The sequence below is a fragment of the Triplophysa rosa genome, linkage group LG24 (assembly GCF_024868665.1).
Source record: "Triplophysa rosa linkage group LG24, Trosa_1v2, whole genome shotgun sequence".
NCBI classification, from domain to species: Eukaryota; Metazoa; Chordata; class Actinopteri; order Cypriniformes; family Nemacheilidae; genus Triplophysa; species Triplophysa rosa.
In genome coordinates this window covers 8,487,531-8,509,864 of record NC_079913.1, presented here as the reverse complement: position 1 = coordinate 8,509,864, position 22,334 = coordinate 8,487,531, and the positions used below count along the sequence as shown (strand labels likewise).

Here is a 22,334-nt window from a genome sequence, read left to right as displayed (position 1 = left end):
AAACCCACCCTTAATGAAAGCAACATCATCCATTTGCAACATTATCCATTTTGATCTTAGAAATCAATGAAATTAAATTGAAAGCAAATGGAAACATTTGTTTAAGTAACATTTGATTTGTTCTGAGAAACAAGAAATCTAATAAATGTCACACAATTCTTAATGTCACAGACTCAGGGATATTATAGTTTAAAAAAGTAGTAGTTTTTATTTTTATTTAGTTTTGATTTAGTTTTAATTTTTTAAAAATCATTACGTTTAGTTTTTATCTAGTTTTAGTATTGTTTGAGTCTATAGCGTAATATCATGGTTAAAATTTACATACACCTTGTCAAATCTGTAAATGTTAAAAATACAATTTAAAAAAAGTTTGTTGACTTCTTGAGCATCACTGAACGTTTATATGTTTTGTCATTGTTGTGTATGAGTCTCATGATTGTCCTCACTGTGGAAAGATGTTCAAATTGTGTATATAACTGTACACACGTACATCTAAAATGCAACAAACTTAGTGTTGAAATTAGTGATATTTCTATTACCGTTTTAAACAAAACACAATACATCATGTGAACTACTTAAATGCACTTTCAAGTTCGTTGGATTCTTACCCTTTAGTAAAGTCCCACAGATGCTACCATCGCTTCTGATCACCATGCACTTGCTGTTGTTTGAAGCAGAATCGAATTTTAAAAAATCCCTAATTGGGCTCTGCCTCTTCCTACCTACCACCATCGCCATCTCTGCCAGCGCCATTGCTTCGCTGCTGGGCCGAAGTTAATAGTTCGTCTGCCACCTACGGGTCATTAATAATCCAGCAATATCTACTTATAACAGGAGTCACTCCATGTTCAACTGCCGATTCAACACAATTTAAATTACGAAAACGCAAGTTTTGTTTTACTACATTATTTATTTTTCGTTCGTTTTGTAGGTGCACATTTTAGTTACAGTGTAGTTTTAGGGTTTTTTTACTTTCGTTTTTTAAATTTTATTTCAGTTAACGAAAATGTTTTTTCACTAATAGTTTCCGTTTTCATGATCGTTTTCGTTTACGATAATAACCCTGCACATATGCGTTTACTATCTACTTTTATTTTACAGTTCCATATCTTTAATTATTTTAACAATTCTCATTAGTTTCTGTTTTTATTTCTATATTCTAAGTTTCTAAGTACTTCTGGAAAAAAATCTGAGATTAAGTTGATACAGTATTTAATGGAACAGCTACAGTAGGACCTCCAATTAATCTCTTGAGCTGTCGAAGAGCAACCTCTGAGCAATAAAGTTTCTATCTTCCTTCAGTACATCAAACTTTCTTGACCTTCAAGTAAACTTATTCAGTTTTAAGAGTAAAAATAAAAGTACAATATTTGAAATGTCTTTTTACTGAAATTTTATATTCCAATTAAGACGACTTTCTAAGTTTCAAGAACATATTCTGAGTAAATATGTGGACATACTGTAAACTGAATTCACTTACATTATGTATGGTTCTGCAAATTTATCTGTTAAATTTGTTACAAGCTGTGACTTTACCAAATAAAACTGTTTTGAAATAACTCATCTTCAAAATTAATCCACCTTTGTGAAATGATCTTCAGACAGACACACCTGCTGCTGCAGGTATATAATAGTTACCCGCATCAATACATTGTGTGCCGTAGTGAGATTCAGTTATTGAACAGATGTCACACTTTTGTAACTGACAGCACAGACCGATGGGAACTACGTTGCGTATACAGATATAAACTGCTTTGAACTTCAGGACCATGGAGGGCTTAAACATATTTACAGAATCAGATTGAATCAGCTCAGATGCACATGCACACATTTGTGATAATAAATCACTCTGCGAGTGTTTAGTTGCCAATGCTGATCACCCTCCCCCAGCTCTGACCTGCATCCATTCCTGCGGTTGCCGAGGCAACAGCAGATAGAGAGAGAGAGGAATACAGGGCATTTTAGCAATAGAAATGCAAAAAATGTGCTTTTCTTTCCCGACTGTTGTCATGGAAATGAATTACTCTGTTTCCCTGCGGAGCGTTCTTATCAGTTTTAATAGTGTTAAAAACCTCCTGAGAGCAATGCTGATTTGTCAACACCTGCCGTAATGCCAGCATTGACGATTTTGCCTGCAAGCAATGAAAAATCCTGAACGTGACCTTATCCGAAAGCTAAAGACTCAACAAAACTCCATTTAGCGTGCTCACTGTGAGTAAAATAAGAACTTATATAATTCCTCAAAGCAATGAGAACTAATCTTGGTAATATGACATCAGTTGTTTGTTTTCTAGACATTACACACAAAGGTTAGACGTAGCACTGGCATCATCAAACTGAATAGCTGGAAACTTACCGTCTGCCAAGTTCTGCCAAACTGATGGCTTTCTATCCACTAAAAGGATTCATTTTCCGCTGATGGATCTAAAGATTTCAAGTGGGATCTTTTCAATAAATCAAAATAATCTGTTCGATTTAACGTCTTGTTTGAATTGGAGTTTCTTCTTGAATCACAACCTATTAAAGGTTGGATGGGTAGATGAAAATGCGAAATAAATGCATACATTCTATTCTGTTTCTTACACAAAGTTAACTGAGAGAGACTTTTCTAAGCTTTTCAAGCTTTAAGAGGACACTTCACCAAAAAATTAAATTCTGTCATCATTTACTTACTCTCGAGTTGTTCCAAATCGTACAAATCATCATTCTACTGTGGTAGTCAATGGTGGCCAATCACTGTTCGGTTACAAGCTTTCTTCCAAATATCTTTCTCTGTGTTGATCAGAACAAATAAATTGATACAGATTTGAAACAACTCTAGGGTGAGTAAATGATGACAGAATTTCTATTTTTGGGTGAACTGTTCCTTTAAAATCATCAGTTCCTGTTTACTGTATGTGCATTGAAAACAGCAACTAACACAGTCTTCCAAAGTCTTAGGAAAAAACAGGTTTGGAGTGGCATGAGTATGAGTAAATGATGACAGAATTTAAACTTTAAATGTTTATGCCCTGTCATCTAGATCAACCACAAAGCCACACTCTCTCCCTCTCTCTCTCTCTCTCTCTCTCTCTCTCTGGTCTCTGCAGAACTGAGTTTTTGAAAAGCCTTCAGATAAAATTAATATTAGATAGAGCTCTGCTGCGTTCCTTCAGAAGTGCTGGGGTTGTAAAGGTTCTCTTCTGAATTTTATGGCTTTTCTTTTTCTGCAAATATGGATGATAATATATTTAAAATACTGCAGTGTGTCGTTTTGTCAGAGAAGAGGTCAGATGTGCTGGGTCATGTTGTGCCACAACATCTAGTCGATGTGTTATTGAAAAGTGAACATTTAAACCGTGCACTCATCTCGAGAGATGTTCATTTTCTGAGTGCGAGTGTAGTGCCTGCGAGATCCACCTCTGTTTAGGACTTCTGGGAGTTTTGGGATGAACAATTTAGTGACATTGTGCAGGTCATTTATCTTACTGTGCTTGCTTTGAGGGATGGTGTTTGTTTTGCCATCACTTCACATCCTTTACACTATTTGTCTCTTGAAACATTCAGAGATGTTGGCGTTCAGAAGGCTAAATAATCGTATTTATTTCCATGATGATAATTTGATGTGGCATGCTGAATTAAACATGAAACGAAATGAGGACACGTCACAACAGTGTTGCATACCACTACCTGATAAATATTTTCTATCACTGCATAATTCATAACTGTTGCAAATACAGTAGGCAGTTTTCCAGTATATAGTGTGTAGTGTGCAGATCTACAAGTGATTCGTTTGGAACACCTGAGATCGATCTAATCTCTTCTCAGCGTGTCATTAACCTTCTCTAGAGCTGTATGGCTCTGAATGGAACAGATGTTTGTACTCAGGGTTCATTTCATCAGCAATGCATTATACTTAAATGAGACTGCCAAGGTTATCCAGCTTTATGGAGCAACGCTGACATACTGTACACTTCCTTACCCGTCTACAAATTGTTTTCTTGGACATTTTATTACATTGGAATGTACATGTTTGTTTCCCCTTGAGATGGTCAGCAATCCCTCGAGGAAATGTACTGTAATAGGTAGATAGACAGACTCAAAAATCTGCCAAATCTGGTTTCGCTTTAAATCAACTAATGTCTTTATGTTAGGGCTAGAGGAGTAAACGTAGTATTAATGTGAAAATCATTATGAGAGGTCCTCAATAATGTGTGTGTTTGTTACTGATAGTGTTTGTGTGTTTCTGGCTCTGTTGGAAAGGAAGTTGATTGGTCTGATTGGAGTTGTGCGAAGGTCATTAAAGGTGAAACTCAGCATGAATAGAAGTGGTTTAATAGACGATTTAAAGCAATAACATAAACAAACGTCACTGCGCATGCACACGTCCGTGGACTGCCCTTAACTTCCAGTACACATTCGCAAATAATAGAGTACCTGTAGATTATTTCTGATAAAAAGCAAAAGAAACCAAGAAGAACTGTTACTTGGCTAAACTTGCCTCTCCAATATTTTGAATTTAGACTGCGATACCAAGCGTAAGCGCTAGATGTCAATGTCCCGTACGGTTTCTTAAAACGCTACAAACTACAGGACCCTTTAACAAATTGTTTATTTAATCAAATTAACATACAACAAAATTCAACGAATCGTTTATTTAATACAATTATTATTTATTATATAAATGAATATTAACATCAATTAAATAAAATATAAATAGTTATATTATTAGACACTAGCCAGACCGATAAACAAACACAGACCGGAAGTTAACTACAGTCCAGGCGCGCACGTCCGATGAAACCGTCTTCAGCACTGTTTGTGTTGGCGTAAGCTTCTTGTGTTTCTTGCGCTTATGCACTTCAACTCAAATTATGATGCTTTAGAATGTTGTTTTCTGCCTATACTGTATATACAGTAAAAGCTCCAGGCACGTAGTATAATTGATAATATAAAACATTTCATGATAATTATTGTAATTTATTTTTTTTATTTTATGCTTCAGGGCAGTAATGTGGTGGAGGACCAGGACCTGCTGGAGATCGGGATTTTAAACTCCGCCCACAGACAGCGGCTCCTGCAGGCCATCCGTCTGCTGCCCAGGGTGAGTACAGACATCATCTTTCTACACCTAATCCGACTTTCACCTCATGCAAAATGCGTTTTTTTTCTTACAATAAGCCTTAATAAGCTACTAAGAGCGCCTGCAATAATGAACTCCTCACTGAGATTTTCAAATAAGCAATGAACCGATGCACTTGATGCACAGCAGTCTTTTATTGTGTCATCAATTTCTGACCTACCCGGCCTGTAATGTCTAATCAAACCAGAAAACACGTTGGTTAGGCTGCACCTCATCAGAATGCTCAGTACTAATTGGATATAATGTAAATGTAAAGATATTATGTAAATGGTGGAGTTGTTGGGATCTCAAAAGGAAGGCAACATATAAACAATGCCACTGAATGACAAGTAGCTTTGTGAAACACGCTTGCTTGGATTCTGTATGTGATTCTTGTGTGCATCATGTGGATTACATTTCTACATGACATCCACACATTTAACACACACGTGTAAGTGGACCCTCCCCAGAGACCCCGACTACAGTAATCCAGCTCTTTGCATTTTCACTTTTCAAGTGTGTGTGTGTTTGCAAGGGGGTTGATATCAAATAAATGTATCCCGTGTCCCAATAACCTTCTACTTCCTCTCTCCTTCACAATCTCTTAAAGGACATAGGCACAGAAGGAATGCATGTGGAATGAGAAGACTTATACAAAGCTGTAGTTTAGGCCCACAATCTGTGTGTTTCCAAAGAGGAAGAGTAATTTATATTACAATAATTTATATAACAATTTAAAAATTCTCAAAAATCATGTTCTTTATTGTGCATTTTAATGAATATCAATCAAACTACAGATGGGTTGTTTTGATTAAGTAATAATAAAAAAACTAAAAGTTTACAGTTAACTAACAAAAAACACAAGAAAAACATGATTTTATTACGAATTATCTTTTTTTGCAATTAAACGTATTTGTTTATTTTTATTGTTTTGGTTTTTCATTCTAAAATCGTATTATGCTATCGTCTTACATGGTTAGCCTTTGGGTTAGGGTAGTCTTTGTCAGACTAAGGTTTTTTCCATATTGCAAATTATTCTCACCATGAACCCACACACTTAGAAAGTTTGTTAGACTGACGTTTTAGTGTTTAACCAGCTCATGAACAGCAGAACACTCCACATAAGAATATAGTTTTGCTTGTCAAATGGGCCTTAAATCTCTATTAAAGATTTGATTCCAAATTTCACATATTTTGGCCTATTTATGCTCGGAAGCACTTGCATCTTCCCGGTAGGAAACAAAGTCAGCAAATCAAATTAGAGATTTTCAGAACAAGAAAATACTTCCCATCACATTGTATGCGTTCTGGATACACCATAAATGCACAGAACTACACTGAGACCTGTTGTAGTACATCTAGTTACATTTTCTTTATGTGAAAACAGTAGAGGTCTGTGAAACAGTATGTTCACATTTGGATAGCTATGTAAATGTATTTGTGTGGGTGAGGAGAATTTTGTCATCCAACTCCGAAGCACACAAATCACAAAAAAGACTTGAAAAAGCATTGAATTTAAGATGACGTACAGGAAAAGCGTGTGTGTGGGAGAGAGATACTGTACGAGGTCTCGCTGTGAAAAGAGGAGAAAGTCAACTTTTCATCTGCAGTCATCACTTTCACTCTCTGCTTAGCTTATAGCTTCTCTCTCTCTCTCAACATTTACATTTATGCACTCGGCAGACGGTTTTATCTCAAGCGACTTACAGCACTTTCAAAGTATAAATATTTTTTGATTAGCATCCCTGGGATTTGAACCCATGACAAGTGCGGCCATTTGAGCTGCAGAAACACACCACTGTTCTCTTTACTTTGTCGGGTCTGATAACCACAGTCTGTCCACATATATTCTTGATTTCATAATAATGCCAGTCTCATTATAATCGTAGTCTTAACATGTTTTGTTGCTAATATGGTCATTTAAACAGGGTTTTTTTCTGCGTTTTAAGGTGCGACCCATCGGCTACGATGGAAATAACCCCACTTCAGTGGCTGAATGGCTGGAGTCTCTTGAGCTTGGAGATTACACCAAATCTTTTCTCATTAATGGCTACACCTCAATGGAGCTTGTCAAGAAGATCTGGGAGATCGAGCTCATCAACGTAAGTCCTTCAAGCAATTTCTGCTCTCTTTACCTCCTGCCGGTTGCCATGTGATGATGAAATTGATTTGCCAAAGACTGGTTTTCCAAGGTGTGTTGTAAATGTTATTTAATATCCGGGATTCCCATGGTCATAACAACTTAGAAAAATCATGGTATATTTACAGTTTGAGTTCCAAGTCGGGTGACGGTAATAATATCCTAAAAAGTCATAGTTATGCTTAAAATGATCTCTCTTAGAAATCGCTCTTTGTTAAGTGCAGTCGCTTTTATCAAAGTCCGTTTATGGAAGTCGTGCCACTCGGCAGCCATGTTTGCAACGCCTCAGGGCAGCTAACAAGTTCACAGTCCAATCTACTTGAACGGGGGAAGGCAGATATTTCTAAAATTAAACAATATATTTCTGATCAATAACTAAACTGTATCATAACTTGGGTTTGCTAAGCTTAAATTGCGCTAAAAATCACCTTTTTCGATGTCGCCTCATCTACTGCGCCTGCTCACAGACTGGCAAGCGCCTCAAGAGAGCCCCACCTTAGAGAATCGTCAGTCTTTACTGATTGATGATTGGCTCGTTTTACTGGAAGGCGGGACTTCCTTCGCTAGAGCGGCCATATTGAGCGTTCCATTCCTCGCCATTCATTGTAACGGCAGTGGCTCATCTTGTTAATATCTTTTGTCTCTATAAAATGATCGTATGTTTATCTAGTGATAACATATGATGCACAAAAGTCATGAATATGCATAAGTCAAAGCTATGGAAAACTCTGTATGTACATAAAGCACAAAAGTGTAATTCACATCATGTCAACTATGGACGTGTTCCACTGCAGCCAAAAAGTCACATTAAACACTGTGTATAATAATTGTTTATTATTTAAAACCGCCACTTTTAATGCAATTATGTTCTGATAAAAGCTTATACCAACAACTGAAATTGTTTTATCATGTACTAATCTTCATGCTGTTAAATAACAATTAATGGGTAAATAAGTTTTTGGGTGAACAATCTCTTTAAGTGTGTCATACTGTATCAATACACATACACGGGGTGTTAAGCTGTATATACTGTTATTGTTGGATTAGCGCGTTGGAATGAAGCAGTCTTTTGAAGCACGATTTGCTAGTGGAGCTCTGAAACAACACAAAATCGTTCTGACGTCCTATTGGTCAAGTCGCTTTAATGGAGTTTAGGTCGACTCTGGCTACATAATATCTGTTTGATAAACAACCCTGTCCAATTCTGTCTTGCTTTGACTGCACTGGTTCAACGAGAAAACAAACAAGTACAATGACACCGTCCTGAAACTAAACAATTTTGATGTTGTGTAAGCAAAGTCCTCGTGTTATGCAAAATATTTATAGTGATTTCTGCAGCTTCCATGTGTCAAAGTGAAATTGTAACCGCTTGATGGATTTTTTTCTGTGTTTGGTTAAGACTAAATGGCATGTCTGATAGTGAGATCATGTGACACGTTGCTTTAACAGATTTTCTGTTAAGTGACTAATTACAGCCTCACGTATGCTAATTTCACTCCATTTTCAACTGAGAGAGAAAGAGAAGCCGAGAGCAGATTATATAATAATGTGGGATGCGATTTCTTCAGCTCTTGAAGAAAAAAACCTCACACCCACTCACTGTGGAAAGTAACTAGAATGCTGCAGTGGGAATAAACATATGGCTTGGCCACAAGAGGGAGCCAGAGTGAGGAAAATTAGTATTTCTATAGGTGTTGATGGGCTTATGTGTTTATTGGAGGTGTTCTGTCAGTAATGTTTGTTGCGATCATGCAAGTGAAATAAAATAATCGACATAATATGTGTTTGTGTGTGCGTAGTAGCCAACAGTGTCATTCTCAGTGTTTACCTTGCAGAATGACATGAGGTTGAGCGAGTAATTGACAGAAGTGTCATTTTTGGAGTGAATTTCTTTAATGCAAGATCGGAAAAGCATGTGGACCTGCAGAGATTTGTATGCAGCTTTAAATGTTCATCCTTTGTGTGTGTTGAAAACCTTTGACAGAATAACACGTTCTGAACTTCCCCTAATGAGTCTTGCTTTTGACGGATCACAGACCGTCTCTTTCTCCTGAGTCACCAACCTGAACATCTCTGCTGGAAATGAAGCCAGCAGAGGTCTAGAAGAGAGAGAAAAAGAGAGAGGGAGAGAGAAGATGCTCTATGTCGACCTGATGCAGCACAGTACTCTCACGCCTATTGTACTTAACGTAAAATCTGTAAAGTTCTGTACACACCATAAACTGTATTCTTTAATTGGGTAAACGTCTTAATCGGCCGACTACACAGACACCTTGTCAGTGTTCTGATGGCGCTTTCAACGAATAAACCCAGGTGTCGGACATTTAACAGTAAGCTGGCCCTTACTTTGTTGCTTACTTTGCACTAGATGTTGGAACACGACTCTGGGGATTTGTAGTGGGTCATGGGGTCTTTATTAAGCTTCATATCTGGGCTTTGTGCATGCCAGTTTTCCACACCAGACCCAGTAATCCATTTCTATTTAGACCTCAGTTTGCATAGACATACTGACATGCTGGAACAGAACAAGGCCCTTCCTAAACTTGCCACAAGGTTGTAAGCCCACAAGAATGTTAAACATTAAGATCTGTCTTCAATGAAGTAAGGGGCCTACTAGCCAAACCCTGTCATTTGGGTGGTATCTTCGTGTATTTAGAATTTTGGCATATTATTGTATTTATGCAACTGTTTTTTTTTTTGTTGGTTACTGTCTGTTATATTTGATTGCTCTCTGCAATCAGAAGTTCTTGAAGCATAATATTTTCCCCAGTAAAAAAGTAACAATGCTACTTTTTTCTCATGCCTTGCAGCATTCTAAGGCCGTCTGATTCATAAGCTGCAATGCATGTTCTGTTCACTAGGTGGCTCCAGAACTCTAAAGAATATCAAAGGCAAAAAATCACTGCCAAAGTTAATGATGTGTGTTAAATATACAGAAATGTCCATATTTTGCACTGTGTGTCTGAAATGTGCATAACATTCTCAGCTTTGTCTTTGTTCTACTCTCACATTTGTTTTACATATCTCACAGCTTGCTTTTAGCTATTTGGGGTTTAGCTGGCAGAAATTGCAATTTCAGTATGGTTGTGTTTTTGGCTTACATGACATGAATTGAAGAAATATACCAGCAGTTTCTTTTGTCTATATGAAGATTGAAAGACGTCATTGTAGATTTTGATTTTAAACAGCGTTGACTTGCAGTAATTCAGCGTGACACTTGAAGCAAACAACCTCTTTAAACAAAATCAGCTGACAATAAATGCCAACCATCAGCGGTTTTGTGCTCTTCTTTATTTGTGGGTCATGTACTATGTACAGTATTTTAGTTCCACTCCAAGCGTGTAAGAGCCTGTATGTATCAGTGTGTGTCCATCCTTAGGGGTTACCACAGGCATTCATGTGCTAATATTCATAACAGGGCTGAACATGTCTGCATTCCCCACCCCGACTAGTTTCTCACACGCACATAGTAGCATTTCTAAACACATTCATATTCCAATAAATGTACTGTTGATCCACAAAAGGTCCGGTTTGAGCTCTGATGTTCTTTTGGAGAGTGAACGGGGTTGACCTCCATCAGATGCAAATGCTTTGTTTCTAAGAGATTCAGCCAGAGGGCTCCGGTTTGGAAAGATAAAAATAATAATTTGTACTTCAATAAACATTGTTACAACACTCTACATTACATAACGCAATTTTGCATTAGAATGGTGTCACAATATGTATTTTTAGAGCAGTTTAAAGGTTACTATAACATAAAAATACACTTAAATACCACTTGTTATGTGTCACAGCAGCCGTTGGTATGCCGGTTTAGGCTTTCCGTTGTCGGGCCGCGTTGGTAGGCGGTCAGAAGTTTTTTAGCTCGTAATAATAGTTTAGCTCTTTTTTTGACAACTGTTACCCGGTTGCCATGACTGCTAGTGGTAGTTACCATAGAGACGGCCTGCGCGAAGTACATATGATTCAAAACTGACGTGTTCGTACTTGAGTAAGTGTATGTATCCTTTAAGTGTGCGTGGTCCGATGTTTCCGATTCGCAGACTACGCGTGTGTGTCTGTGTGTTATGAGTTGCCATGTCCTTTATGTTGTGTTCCTGCTTTTATTACTTCCTGTCTCCTCTCCAAACGCACAGCTTGCAAATTGTCTTTTCGTATACTCTAGCAGATGGCTACTGCCTTCGTTAACACAGCAGGCTCATCAAACACACACACATTTTTTTTCTGTGCTTTCCTACCGGCATTCATGTATTATACTGTCTTCACCATGATAAAAGATTTTCTTTAACGTCAATATGCGTTGAGGTCCGTGCTGTATATATGAAATGTGCGTGCTGCGCCGTATATGGGAGTGTGTAAGTGTGGGTGTACAGCCCTGAGGGGTTTATGTGTTGAATTGACGCATACTGACGCACATTTTAACCACATGTCCGTATAGTTTTATTAATGTGGGGAATGGGCTCAGATTTTTTCTCTAGTGTAGAACTGGCTGTCGGGCATCAAGATGAACCCTCACGCCCCAGCAGCTCATGAGAGGGCTATTTCCGAAAGACAGCCACCTAAGCATATTGATAAAATAGATTTACAGTAGTAAGCATGAGGTTCGTGGGGGTGTGGGGGGGGCTTGAGTTTCAGACTGTAAAAATGTACTTGCATTCATTACACGGCACTCTGGAATAGTCTGGTCACTTGTAACATTGTTTAATCTAATTGTTTTTTTATAATGAGCGGCAGACTGTGAAATAGGTCGTTTTGGACAAGTAATTCCTTAAAATGAATAATGTATGGGCATTAGGCTAATTGACATGCTCATATGTGCAACATTTAAACACACAAGGTCACACCATGTATTCAAAAAATGTACATGTAAATTGTTATCAAGTGGTTTTGCATCAGGACCCAAATACATGTTGGACAGTAGTGACTCAACATAGAAATTGTTCATTGTACAAAAGTAAAAAAAATTAACAGACTTTCTTTTTTTCTTCTGGTGAAAGTCTATTCAAATTGACTTTTTTTGGAGCTTAGGTGTGCCGACTTTTCATATATTTTTTTCAAAAGTATATGAAAGTAATAAAGTTGATGTACGTGCTTTTGTGGTGTTTTTTATTTACAAAAGTAAACAAGAAATGTTATCTTGTAGCCCAATTAGTAAAGCGTTGTGATAGCAAAGGTCATGCGTTTTATTCCAGTAAACTTACATATTGATAAAAATTATCCTCAATGCAAGTCAATGAAATTTATTTTGACAGTTTTAGCATCTGTATAATTTGTATCGGTTTTAACTAATGACCAAAAGATACAAGAATTGGCTGTCGCCTTTCATTTGAATAGTTCTTAAGCCTATTTATTCGTCTGTACTAACTGTGCGAGCTTATCTTATTAGATGCATTGTATTAAATCCATTGAACGCAGACTGTTTCCAACCCTTTCACCAACCTAATCCTGTCCTAAGTGTAGCTGACCTCAGCTAGTTGAATAAGATAACAACATTCTGCTTGTGTTGAAAAGCGCATGAAAGAAGTTCCACTGCAGTGTGTGGAGCAGAGCGCCAGCGCTGGTGCTGAGCAGGTTAAACAATGAAGCTTCGATGGAGGAGAGTGAGTGAGCGGGCGAGAGAGAGAGAGGGAGAGAGGGAGAGAGGGAGAGAGGGAGAGAGGGAGAGAGGGAGGAACAGATACTGGAGATTGAGGTGGAGAAAGCAAAGAGGCTGTTAAGGGCTCACAGCCTCCGGTCTCACACTAGCACTGCTTACGAGCTGAGCAGACGCTTACCTGCACCGCACTCCGAACGTGACGGCTCCTCTGGATGGGAGCGGAGTATCCATAGTAACCAGGCGGAGAGCAGAGAAGAGGAGCGAAGAGCGAGCAAATGAGACAGAAAGATAGAGGGGGTGACGTACTCAAACCGCTGTTGCTGGAGAAAGAGAGAATGCTTGTGTCCGGAACCACTGTGGTTTAATAGCCTCAGAAACGAAAGGGAAAAGAAAGGGGTTTGAGGTGGAACGTCACAGTGTTTTATGAGAGAAGCAGAGAGTTAAGGCAGCTGGTCAAGGCAAGTCAGGATCCTCAAAAGAGGTCTCGGATGGTTGGGAAGTGAAGATTTGACGTTCGGCTCCTAGGCACTGAAACTCTGGGTAAGTCACTCGCACAAGAAGAGCGAGGCAGATGGTGGATTATGGGGGGAGCGTGCTGCCTCTAGTTGTTTTTAAGATTACTGCACCATTAAAGCTTTTGTTCGCCGCGCTTGCTGCAGTAGGGCAGGCAGCGTACGCTGCTTTTTCTGCAAAACGTTACCTCTGCCTTGCTGTTTTCTCTGCATTTATTCTGTTCGAATGTCAGCAAGTAATCTGTCCTTCATTGACGACTTTGCGGAGTAGCTTCTTTAACACTTTTGCAATTTTTCACAACGTTCAGTTTATGTGATGTTATGTTTACGCAAGTAAATGTGTGCAAGTTCAAGTCTGACGTGAAATACTGAAATGTGTAAATATGTTTTTTTGTGTTACACTAAATATTAAACACCTATTTGGTTGAATAGTTATGCATTCAGCTTTAATGACCACATATTTGAGACTACTTTTCAAAACATATTTATCACTATTGAAAATAAACTTGAATGTGAAAAGGCTACTCAAAATGTAATAGAAATATTACAAAATGAATGAGGGGAATTATACACAACATGTATATTTTCCTATACGTCCACATACATTTTAAATACAAGTCTTGATATTGATTGGACATGTTGCGCGCCATCTACCCATGTGCATTCCAGCAGTTGTGTGCATGTGCGCGCTTGCCCTTCTGAGACCAAAGGTGCGGTATAAACTCACGGCCGCGTAATCTGTAGATGGTACGGATCAGCGAGGATGATTATGCATGGGAATGAAGAGTCAGGTAGACGTTTCCATTAGGTGCATTAGCTGCGTTCTGCAGTCAGCGATGAGGGAAAGAATCAGCACAGAACAGCAGTGAGGCTGTGTTGCATAATGTTCGTGGGACCCGCTCCGCTGTGCATCAACCCCGGTGCATTGTAATTCAATTCAATTTTATTTATATAGCGCTTTTCACAATGTGGATTGTTCCAAAGCAGCTTTACAGGAGAAAAACAGAAAAACGCAGAAAATGTAAAACACAGCACAGTGCATGGTGTTTATAGAACAAGCAAGATCCTTCTAGTAAGTAATATCTAATAAATGCAGTCTCCCGGTGAGCGAGCCTGCCAACAGTGCCCTGTGGCGAGGAACCCAAACTCCAATGATAAATAAATGGAGAAAAAAATACCTCGGGAGAAACCAGGCTCAGCCGGGAGGGCCAGATCTCCTCTGACGTGTCACAGCTGCACTCAGTTACTTTGGTTAAAAGTTACTGAGTAAATGTTTATGAAGAATAGGGAGAGTTTATTAGTTGTGATTTAGGACGTTTCATTTGTTGAAACTGTTTGGGTCTAATTTGTCTTATTTTTTTATCGATATCAGGCAACAGAGGAACTTTAGAAGCAGGGAATATAATAATGCCATAATGTAACTGAGTGCAGCTATAATTTAAAACTACTGTCATGTGATGAAAGTTTAACATTTAATACTAATCATTGCAAATTTAGCATTAATGTGACAAGTAGTCCGTATTTGCTCTTGGGTGGTGATGGAATTGCCTGAGATGGAGCTGGGATGGTCAGTAAATCCGCAGGCTCTTGCAGGAGGACGGCACGGGATGTTCAGATGGAGCTGACGTAATCTCTAGTTAGGCTGTTCATGAATTAATTTAGCATATTATGCATTAAGTGAATGCTTGGCTGAAGAGATGTGTCTTTAATCTAGATTTAAATTGGGAGAGTGTGTCTGACCCTCGAATAGTATCGGGAAGGCTATTCCAGATACCTCGGGTGCAGGGCAAAAAGAGAATAATTTGCGTAGCTGCTGTTCATGAATTAATTTAGCATATTATGCATTAAGTGAATGCTTGGCTGAAGAGATGTGTTTTTAATCTAGATTTAAATTGGGAGAGTGTGTCTGACCCTCGAATAGTATCGGGAAGGCTATTCCAGAGTCAGGCATGTGCCCGGTTAACCGCGGTTACCACTAAATCCTGCTGAAACCGAGTTGGCTACGATAATGCAAAATATCGATTATTTTATTGATGCGTATCTTGTCCGTGAAGCACGGCTCTGGGATCAGTAGGAAATGCTGCTCGATCTAAAAGCAGTGCGAGTTTGACTCGCTTATAATGTGCATTTGAAAAAGCAACACCCGTCAAACATGATCATGATAAATATACTTTATTATCATGAAAATACCTGAGGAGGCTTGAGGATCGGTGATAAAAACATGTCCTTAGGCATTTCCTACAATTACTTGTGTTATGGTCTTCTTCTGCAGTGCGTATTTGGAGTTTCTGCACGAGAGCGCCCTCTGGCTTTCGGATTGCAGCAGCATTTTACCGTACTTAACTCACAAATTGTGCATAAATCACGTGATATATATTTTCGGTTAACCGGGCATATGTCTCGTATGAGAAAGCTCTACCCCCTTTGGTGGATTTAGTTATTCTAGGTGTTATCAAAAGTCCGGAGTTTTGAGATCTTAGAGAGCCTGATGGCTTGTAATAAAATAGAATATATTGTACGTAGGTAGGGGCTAAACCGTTTAGGGCTTTATGGGTAATTAAAAGAAGTTTAAAGTCAATATTGTAAGAGATCTCGGTTCTGCTCCTCACATGTGGATGGGATTTAGGTGTAAAATTAAGCAGCCAATAAAAATTCACTGCATTTTCACTTGTCTTAACTTTGCCGTAGGCTAGATTTTTGGGATTTTTTTGGGTGGGCTTTACAGAGGTGGAGCTTTTATCTTGTCTACAATAGTTCCAGATGTTTTTTTTGTGAAGGGAATGTGAAATGCTGTAGTTTCACACACTGATACAGATTAGCATTAATGAGTATGATGGTACAGCACTGCAGTGTGGAGTTGGGCAATACATTGCTGACAAGTGTAGCTGATTTAACACTTTAGTTGTTACTGATGGCTGAATGTAAATCAAGTTACTCCATAGGACTAGTGCTGACAGCGCGGCTGTCTGTTGTTGGCTGTGAGTTTTTCAAATATACAGTACAATGTTTTTCATTGGCTGTAATTATGTCAAACATTGGTGTTAGACAGACAGGCTACAGCAGAATTGTGTTCCATTAGCAGCTATTTCTGCTGAAAACACACAGTACAGAGCTTACATTCCTTGCGAAAGTGTGTGTTTATGTGCCTGTACACCACAGTGTATATTTGAACTTTTGATCATTTATTTTGCAATGGCTCCACAGTCCAATCAGAGCAGAAGTTATTTCCCCTCCGTTCCACTCATGTTGATTTTATTGGATTATAAAGATGAGATCTGCAGTTTAGAAGGAATTTAGTGCGAGAACATGCAATCCTTCTTAAAACAAAGTGAAGGGATGAAACTCCACATTACTTCCCAGAATCCTCCTCTCCGTACCAGTTTGGATTTTACACTGACTGTTGATATTTCTCTAAAGTTACAGTTCTTTATTTAATATATTTTACTTATAATTTTTTTTTTATTTTAATTGATTGCATCTGTGAATAGATAAACAAACTGACATTATCCCATGGGTTTCATATGGGATTCACACAAAATTGTTCCAAAAACACACATTTCCCATGTGTTTCTGCACATGTAAAACACGTACACATGTGCAAAACACAAGGGACATTTTAAGTCAACAGGAAATGGCATTTCTTATCTTATTGTTTTTAATGTATCAGTGTGCTTTTATTACAAGAAAAAAGCGCAGGCATCATGTGAGGACACTTCCGGACCCTCTGCTGTTTCATCCCCCGGTGTTTTAAAGCTTGGATCCAATCATCAGTCTGGTGCTGTGCAGGATGTGTCAGAGCTGCCGGTCTGATGCTGTTGATCTGCCTGCTGTTGGTCCTTATGTCACTGTCATCGGTGGCGAGCGCAGACTAAGACTAGAGATTCTTAAGCACCACAAATAGGCATGTTTCACATGATAATATTAATGAGATTCATTTGGAAAGATGTTCGAGTCATGTTGGATTAAGGGCTCATTAGTGCTACTTAGTATGTGTTTACTAGTAAGGTTGACTATTTTTTATATATTTTAAATGTTATATTAAACAGTCATGGATAATTAGACTAATGTCTTCAGACATTGTACAGCATCACACACTGTTGGCGGCAAGTTAAAAATAGTCCAACTTTATAAAACGTGTCTCAAGAACTTTGCATTTTGTTCCCATTCACTGAACTCAGTTTTTTTTTTCAAATACAAGAACACATCTTATGTAAACGCCTCTAAGAATGCTTCCTCTCCAGGTCAGAGGAATCCATGACCAACCTATATATTCAGGGTTTCCTTACAACAAGTGTCAATTACGCAACCCACAATAAAAATATATTCCCCTAGAAAGTAGTTTTCACATCCCAACTATTTATTAAAAATAAAAGAGAGTGAAACGAGAAAGCGTGCGTGTAACGTTATGAAAAAAAGAGAAACTGCCGTGTTTTTCTCCTTTATATGCTGTTGAGGTTTGATCATTTCGCTTGATTCGTTTCCACTAATCCTGCCTCTGCGTTCTCTTATTATTATTGGTAAACCCAGACATGCAACATCTCCCCTCATTGGCTCATCATCTCCTCCCTCACTGTCAAGCCTCACATCATTGGTCCAATGCTCTGCTGTACATGCGTTGCTTCAGAGGCCTGTTGCGTTTTACGCATAGCTCCAACTCTTACTCCATAGTTGCTAGGTAACTGGCAGGCTCTGGTTCCATTCCAGTTGTCCCTTTGGTTGGGAGGTGCTGGTTATAAATGGATCTGGGATAGATAACGGTGAGTTGCCGTGATGATGTTGGCTGCAGGCTTGTACTTGCTAAGGTCGATACTGGATTTGGCTTCAGAGTAGACCAGTTGTGACCAGACACCATGCAGGATCATTGATTTCCACTGAACCAACATCTTCTGCTTCTCCAGGAGTGTTGGCTGTCAGTGGTCTGAAATCCATCAATACTAGCAGTGAAAACGAATTACAGTACACCTGTGAAGTAGCCCCAGGACAGAGTAGATTAGGAAGATTTGTGGACACATTACACGTACGTTCACATACACACACGCTAGACCTTATTACATTCGGTGCGTTGGATGTGTTGGCTGGTTATCCTGGCAATAAAAAACGTGTTATGTCTGCGGTGATTGGCTCTTATAAATAAATTCCATCCATTGTACTGTAGCAAGGCAGACGTGCGGTACGAAATGTTGCGTTTTCAAAGAGATCTTATAATGAATACTGAGTTACTGAGAGAGAATGCTACAAGTCGACGTCGAGCAGAAACCCAAGCGCCCACGGTTACTATTTTGCGTCTTAAAGGTCACTCAACCAACCACGTGAGCCTTACAGCCCATTAGCCAATCAATTCGCTTTGCATATTGCCCAATCACAGAGCTGGTGCGAACAAGATGAGATCTCTGTTATTGGCGAAATATTTGTTGGGACGCAGCAGTGTGGTCGAGTGGAGATAGATGTTGTGCTTAAGATGGAGTGAGAATGAAAAGGGGACTTTGTGTTTCCCAGGTCATTAAAATCCGATGCACGAATGCTGCTGTAAGCACGAACAGTACTGTATTCACATTCTCCCTGTCAGACGGTCCTCTGCGCCTCGGCTCCCTCAATTAGGAGGAACCGCTCATTCATATCGCAGCTCATTCGGAGCTCGATTATTTATGTCTGCTGGTGCATGAGATCATACAGTTATGTGGCTGTGGAGTATTGCCCTGGCCTGACCTGACCTTTTTAAGTTTTTGAAATTGTACGTGTGGTGTTTAAACTTCCATTGTCAAGTCATAAAAGAGCATTGACATGTTATGTATTTCTGAGTGCAGCAAGATATTCAAGGCTAAAATGTAAAGCAGGTCTTAATTTTATCTATTGGGAATCGATTCGTTTCATCAGCAGAAAAGGAAAACTGTGTACTTTTCTTTCATTGGATTAACATGCAATGATGTAATATTCACAGTAAGACCAGAACTGTACATTGAAGATGAAGTGTGGCACTGGTACATTGAAGTGTGGCAACTACAGTGTTTTTTTCTCAATTCATATTAAAATGAATGCAAATAGGGTCAATTTTGACTTCATATTGATTTTAAGACATTTAAGATATGTTTTATATCATTCTCAAAGCATGTTAACACAGTGCAGACTGTTGAGTTTGTGTATGTGTGTATCTGGTGTGGCGAAGATTACACTTGTGTCTTTGGTCTTTGGAGGTTAATCCTCTCTTCATGCCTGCTCACTTTCTCTAATCTAATGGGATTAACTTCGATTTTACATCCAACACTGCAGCAATTACACTCGGAGAAATGAAGAGTCCTCGCAAGGCGCGTTTACGCATGAAATGGCTGAATGTTTTTTAACAATACTCTAATTACTGAGTAAACATGTCAGCGATCTCTGCTGTGTGCTGCGCTGTTGATTGCAATTCTGTTTGATTATCCTCTACAGAGCAGCCACATCTTTCATGCATCCTGTGATTTTCTTTGTGTCATGAATACACAATGAACATTTTGATTAGATGTTAATAAAGTCTTAACTGGCTGACAGGTAAACACTCTAATTCGAATGCATTCATTCGTCCACATTCAAGTGGGGTATATGACAAAAATCGTATTTCAAAGGTCAAGAATGACAAACAAATTACAAGCAGTAAGACCAAAAAACAATTATACTACGTATTCTACTTGCAGCACAGAGAAATCCCCCGTCAGATTAATGCGCCAGACATAACGTCGCCTCATTTTTTACCTTTAACTCTTTTGCTATAAAGTACATCCTGCTTTATTTTCTCATTCATCCGTGTTCCTCCGTCAACAATTTCGAGCAGTCCCGCCCACTAAAGCTGTGCAGGCATGCATATGTACATACCACAATACACACGCAAAATATCTTTCAAATTTCAGTAGCAATGTAACAGATGATACATGCTGGCTGAGAGATCAGTCACTATAATAACACATCATATCATTCACCCCCAGGCAGCATTTTATAGTCCTGCAAAGCTGTCGGGTGTTTCACAATCAAAGTTTACACACCTCATTCTTTGTCTTTTATTCTGTCCTTTACAGTGGAATCGCAGCTTTTATTGCTTCCTTTAAAATCAACGCCACCATTTGTTTATAGTGTGGACAGCCTTGTTGATTATAATGGAAGCAATCTGGTTTTGTTCTTGTTGTGGCACTTGCAGTGTCGACACAAGCGTGCCAGTTCACATACTCATGCTACTGACACACTATGTATTTAATTTGCTGGTGATCGGACAGTAATTCTGAGCCCGGTCCTGTCCCGAAGATATACTTTGTATGCCTTTGCAGTCTGTGTGCAATCCCACACCAGTGCTTCCCTCCAAAAGAAACTATTACACATAGACCAATGATGCAAAGTATGTATACACAGGAGGGTTAGCACTGAAAAATCTTTAGCCCTCATTTATGAAACATAACAATGAACGTCTGTGTAAATTGTTCAGGAATCTAGTGTTACGTAAATGATCAAATTCCATGTAACAATTTACGTAAGAATGGTTTCACGCATAGTTTACGCAGAAAGTAGATCAGCTTGTTCTGTTTGATGAATCGGACCCTTTGTTACTTTGAGGCTCATACACTTGAAAACTGTCGTTGTGGCTTTGAGGTCACACTTCTCATCATATTTAAGCAACTAACAAGGTTAGAGGAGAACCGAGACAAGCTCTTTCTCTCCCTTAACACAAGGGGTTGTAGGGAATAGCCCAAAAAGTTGCGTTCTGTAAAAATTCACTTTACATATACCATTCAGATACCTTGGCCATTCTAATTTTTAATATGATAAATCTTAATCTTATAATACAGATCGTAAGCAATTTGTAATGCAGATGCAGTGTAAGTGCACAGATATTGTGAGATTCTTTTTCCATAGTTAAAAAAGACAGGACTGCAGTTATGTCAATGAGCAGTCATAGTGATTTAATACGCAGGGCTGCTTTTCTTTATCACCTTTACTGTTAAAAACTCACAGTAATGTTTAATGTGATGCATGTTATCTAAGCGCTGCTCATAGAGCTGCGTCTACTATCTTCCAGTCTGTACAGTCTTCCTCCACAGCACGCTGCATCTCCGCTGCAGCCTGCCTTACACATTTGCATTTAAATTAAATTCATTCCCACTGTTTTTTACTGTCATGCCGTAAAGCGCCACTGTACTGTACATACTCAGCATACTATTTCTCTCTATTTTCTCTCTTATTCATTTTCTCACTGTTTTTTGTTGTTCATTTCCTGTTTCAAATGTATATATCTGACAATATCGATAGTTCATATTAACTTCTGCGTACTTGCAAGCTCTGTCTAAGACTGACTGATGCATATTGTGCTGAAAAATGGCTCGAGCGTTCTCAAAATCACAAGTTTAAATCTGATTAGCTGGCTTAATGCAAACACGAGGAGCCTGATATCAACATTACAAAGCCCATGTTGTGCTTATGCAATGTGTGTACGCAATTTCAATAGACATACTGGAATTTAACTTTGTGTAAATATGTGTACGTTTTAAAAATTTTTTAATAGTTTGTCAGGACACAATGTTATGTTTACAAGGTCCCTGGTTGCTAAAATGACCTCCCATAAACTAGAAATAAGAAAAAGATGCATGCAGTTTAAACTCAACTGGGAAATTATCGCGAGTAAGCTAATTTCAACAGCCGGTAACCATCTGCTATCCCAAAACATTTTCAGTCCGGTTCGCTCTTGATCGCCTTTATTGCTGGTAATCTGGCCAGCGGAGGCCCGAGGGAGACTGTCTTTAGCCTGCTTCAGATTACCTTGTTTATTCCAAGCCATCTCCAGAGGGTTTAAACAGGGTTAATGAGCCTGTGGTGTCCATAGTCTTAAACCTCCTTACAGAAATCAATATTAGACATGAGAAATATATAAGAGAAACGGACAGGGTTAATAAACCTAGAACATGAGCTTTGATATGTGTGCCTCATATAAGCAGTGCTGCCCATGAAGTATATCCCGTCTTGACTCGA

General features: G+C 38.7%; 1 protein-coding gene across 6 annotated transcripts in view; it reads left to right on the top strand.

Annotated features, from left to right (window-relative positions):
- The window catches only part of anks1b (ankyrin repeat and sterile alpha motif domain containing 1B), a 164,681-nt gene that overhangs the window by 106,282 nt on the left and 36,065 nt on the right, over positions 1 to 22,334 (top strand). For all 6 annotated transcript variants that reach the window (XM_057324674.1, XM_057324673.1, XM_057324671.1 and 3 more), the window contains 2 exons: positions 4,985 to 5,083; positions 7,051 to 7,203. In XM_057324674.1, coding sequence (XP_057180657.1) covers positions 4,985 to 5,083; positions 7,051 to 7,203 — 252 coding nt within the window. The remainder of the gene's footprint in view (positions 1 to 4,984; positions 5,084 to 7,050; positions 7,204 to 22,334) is intronic.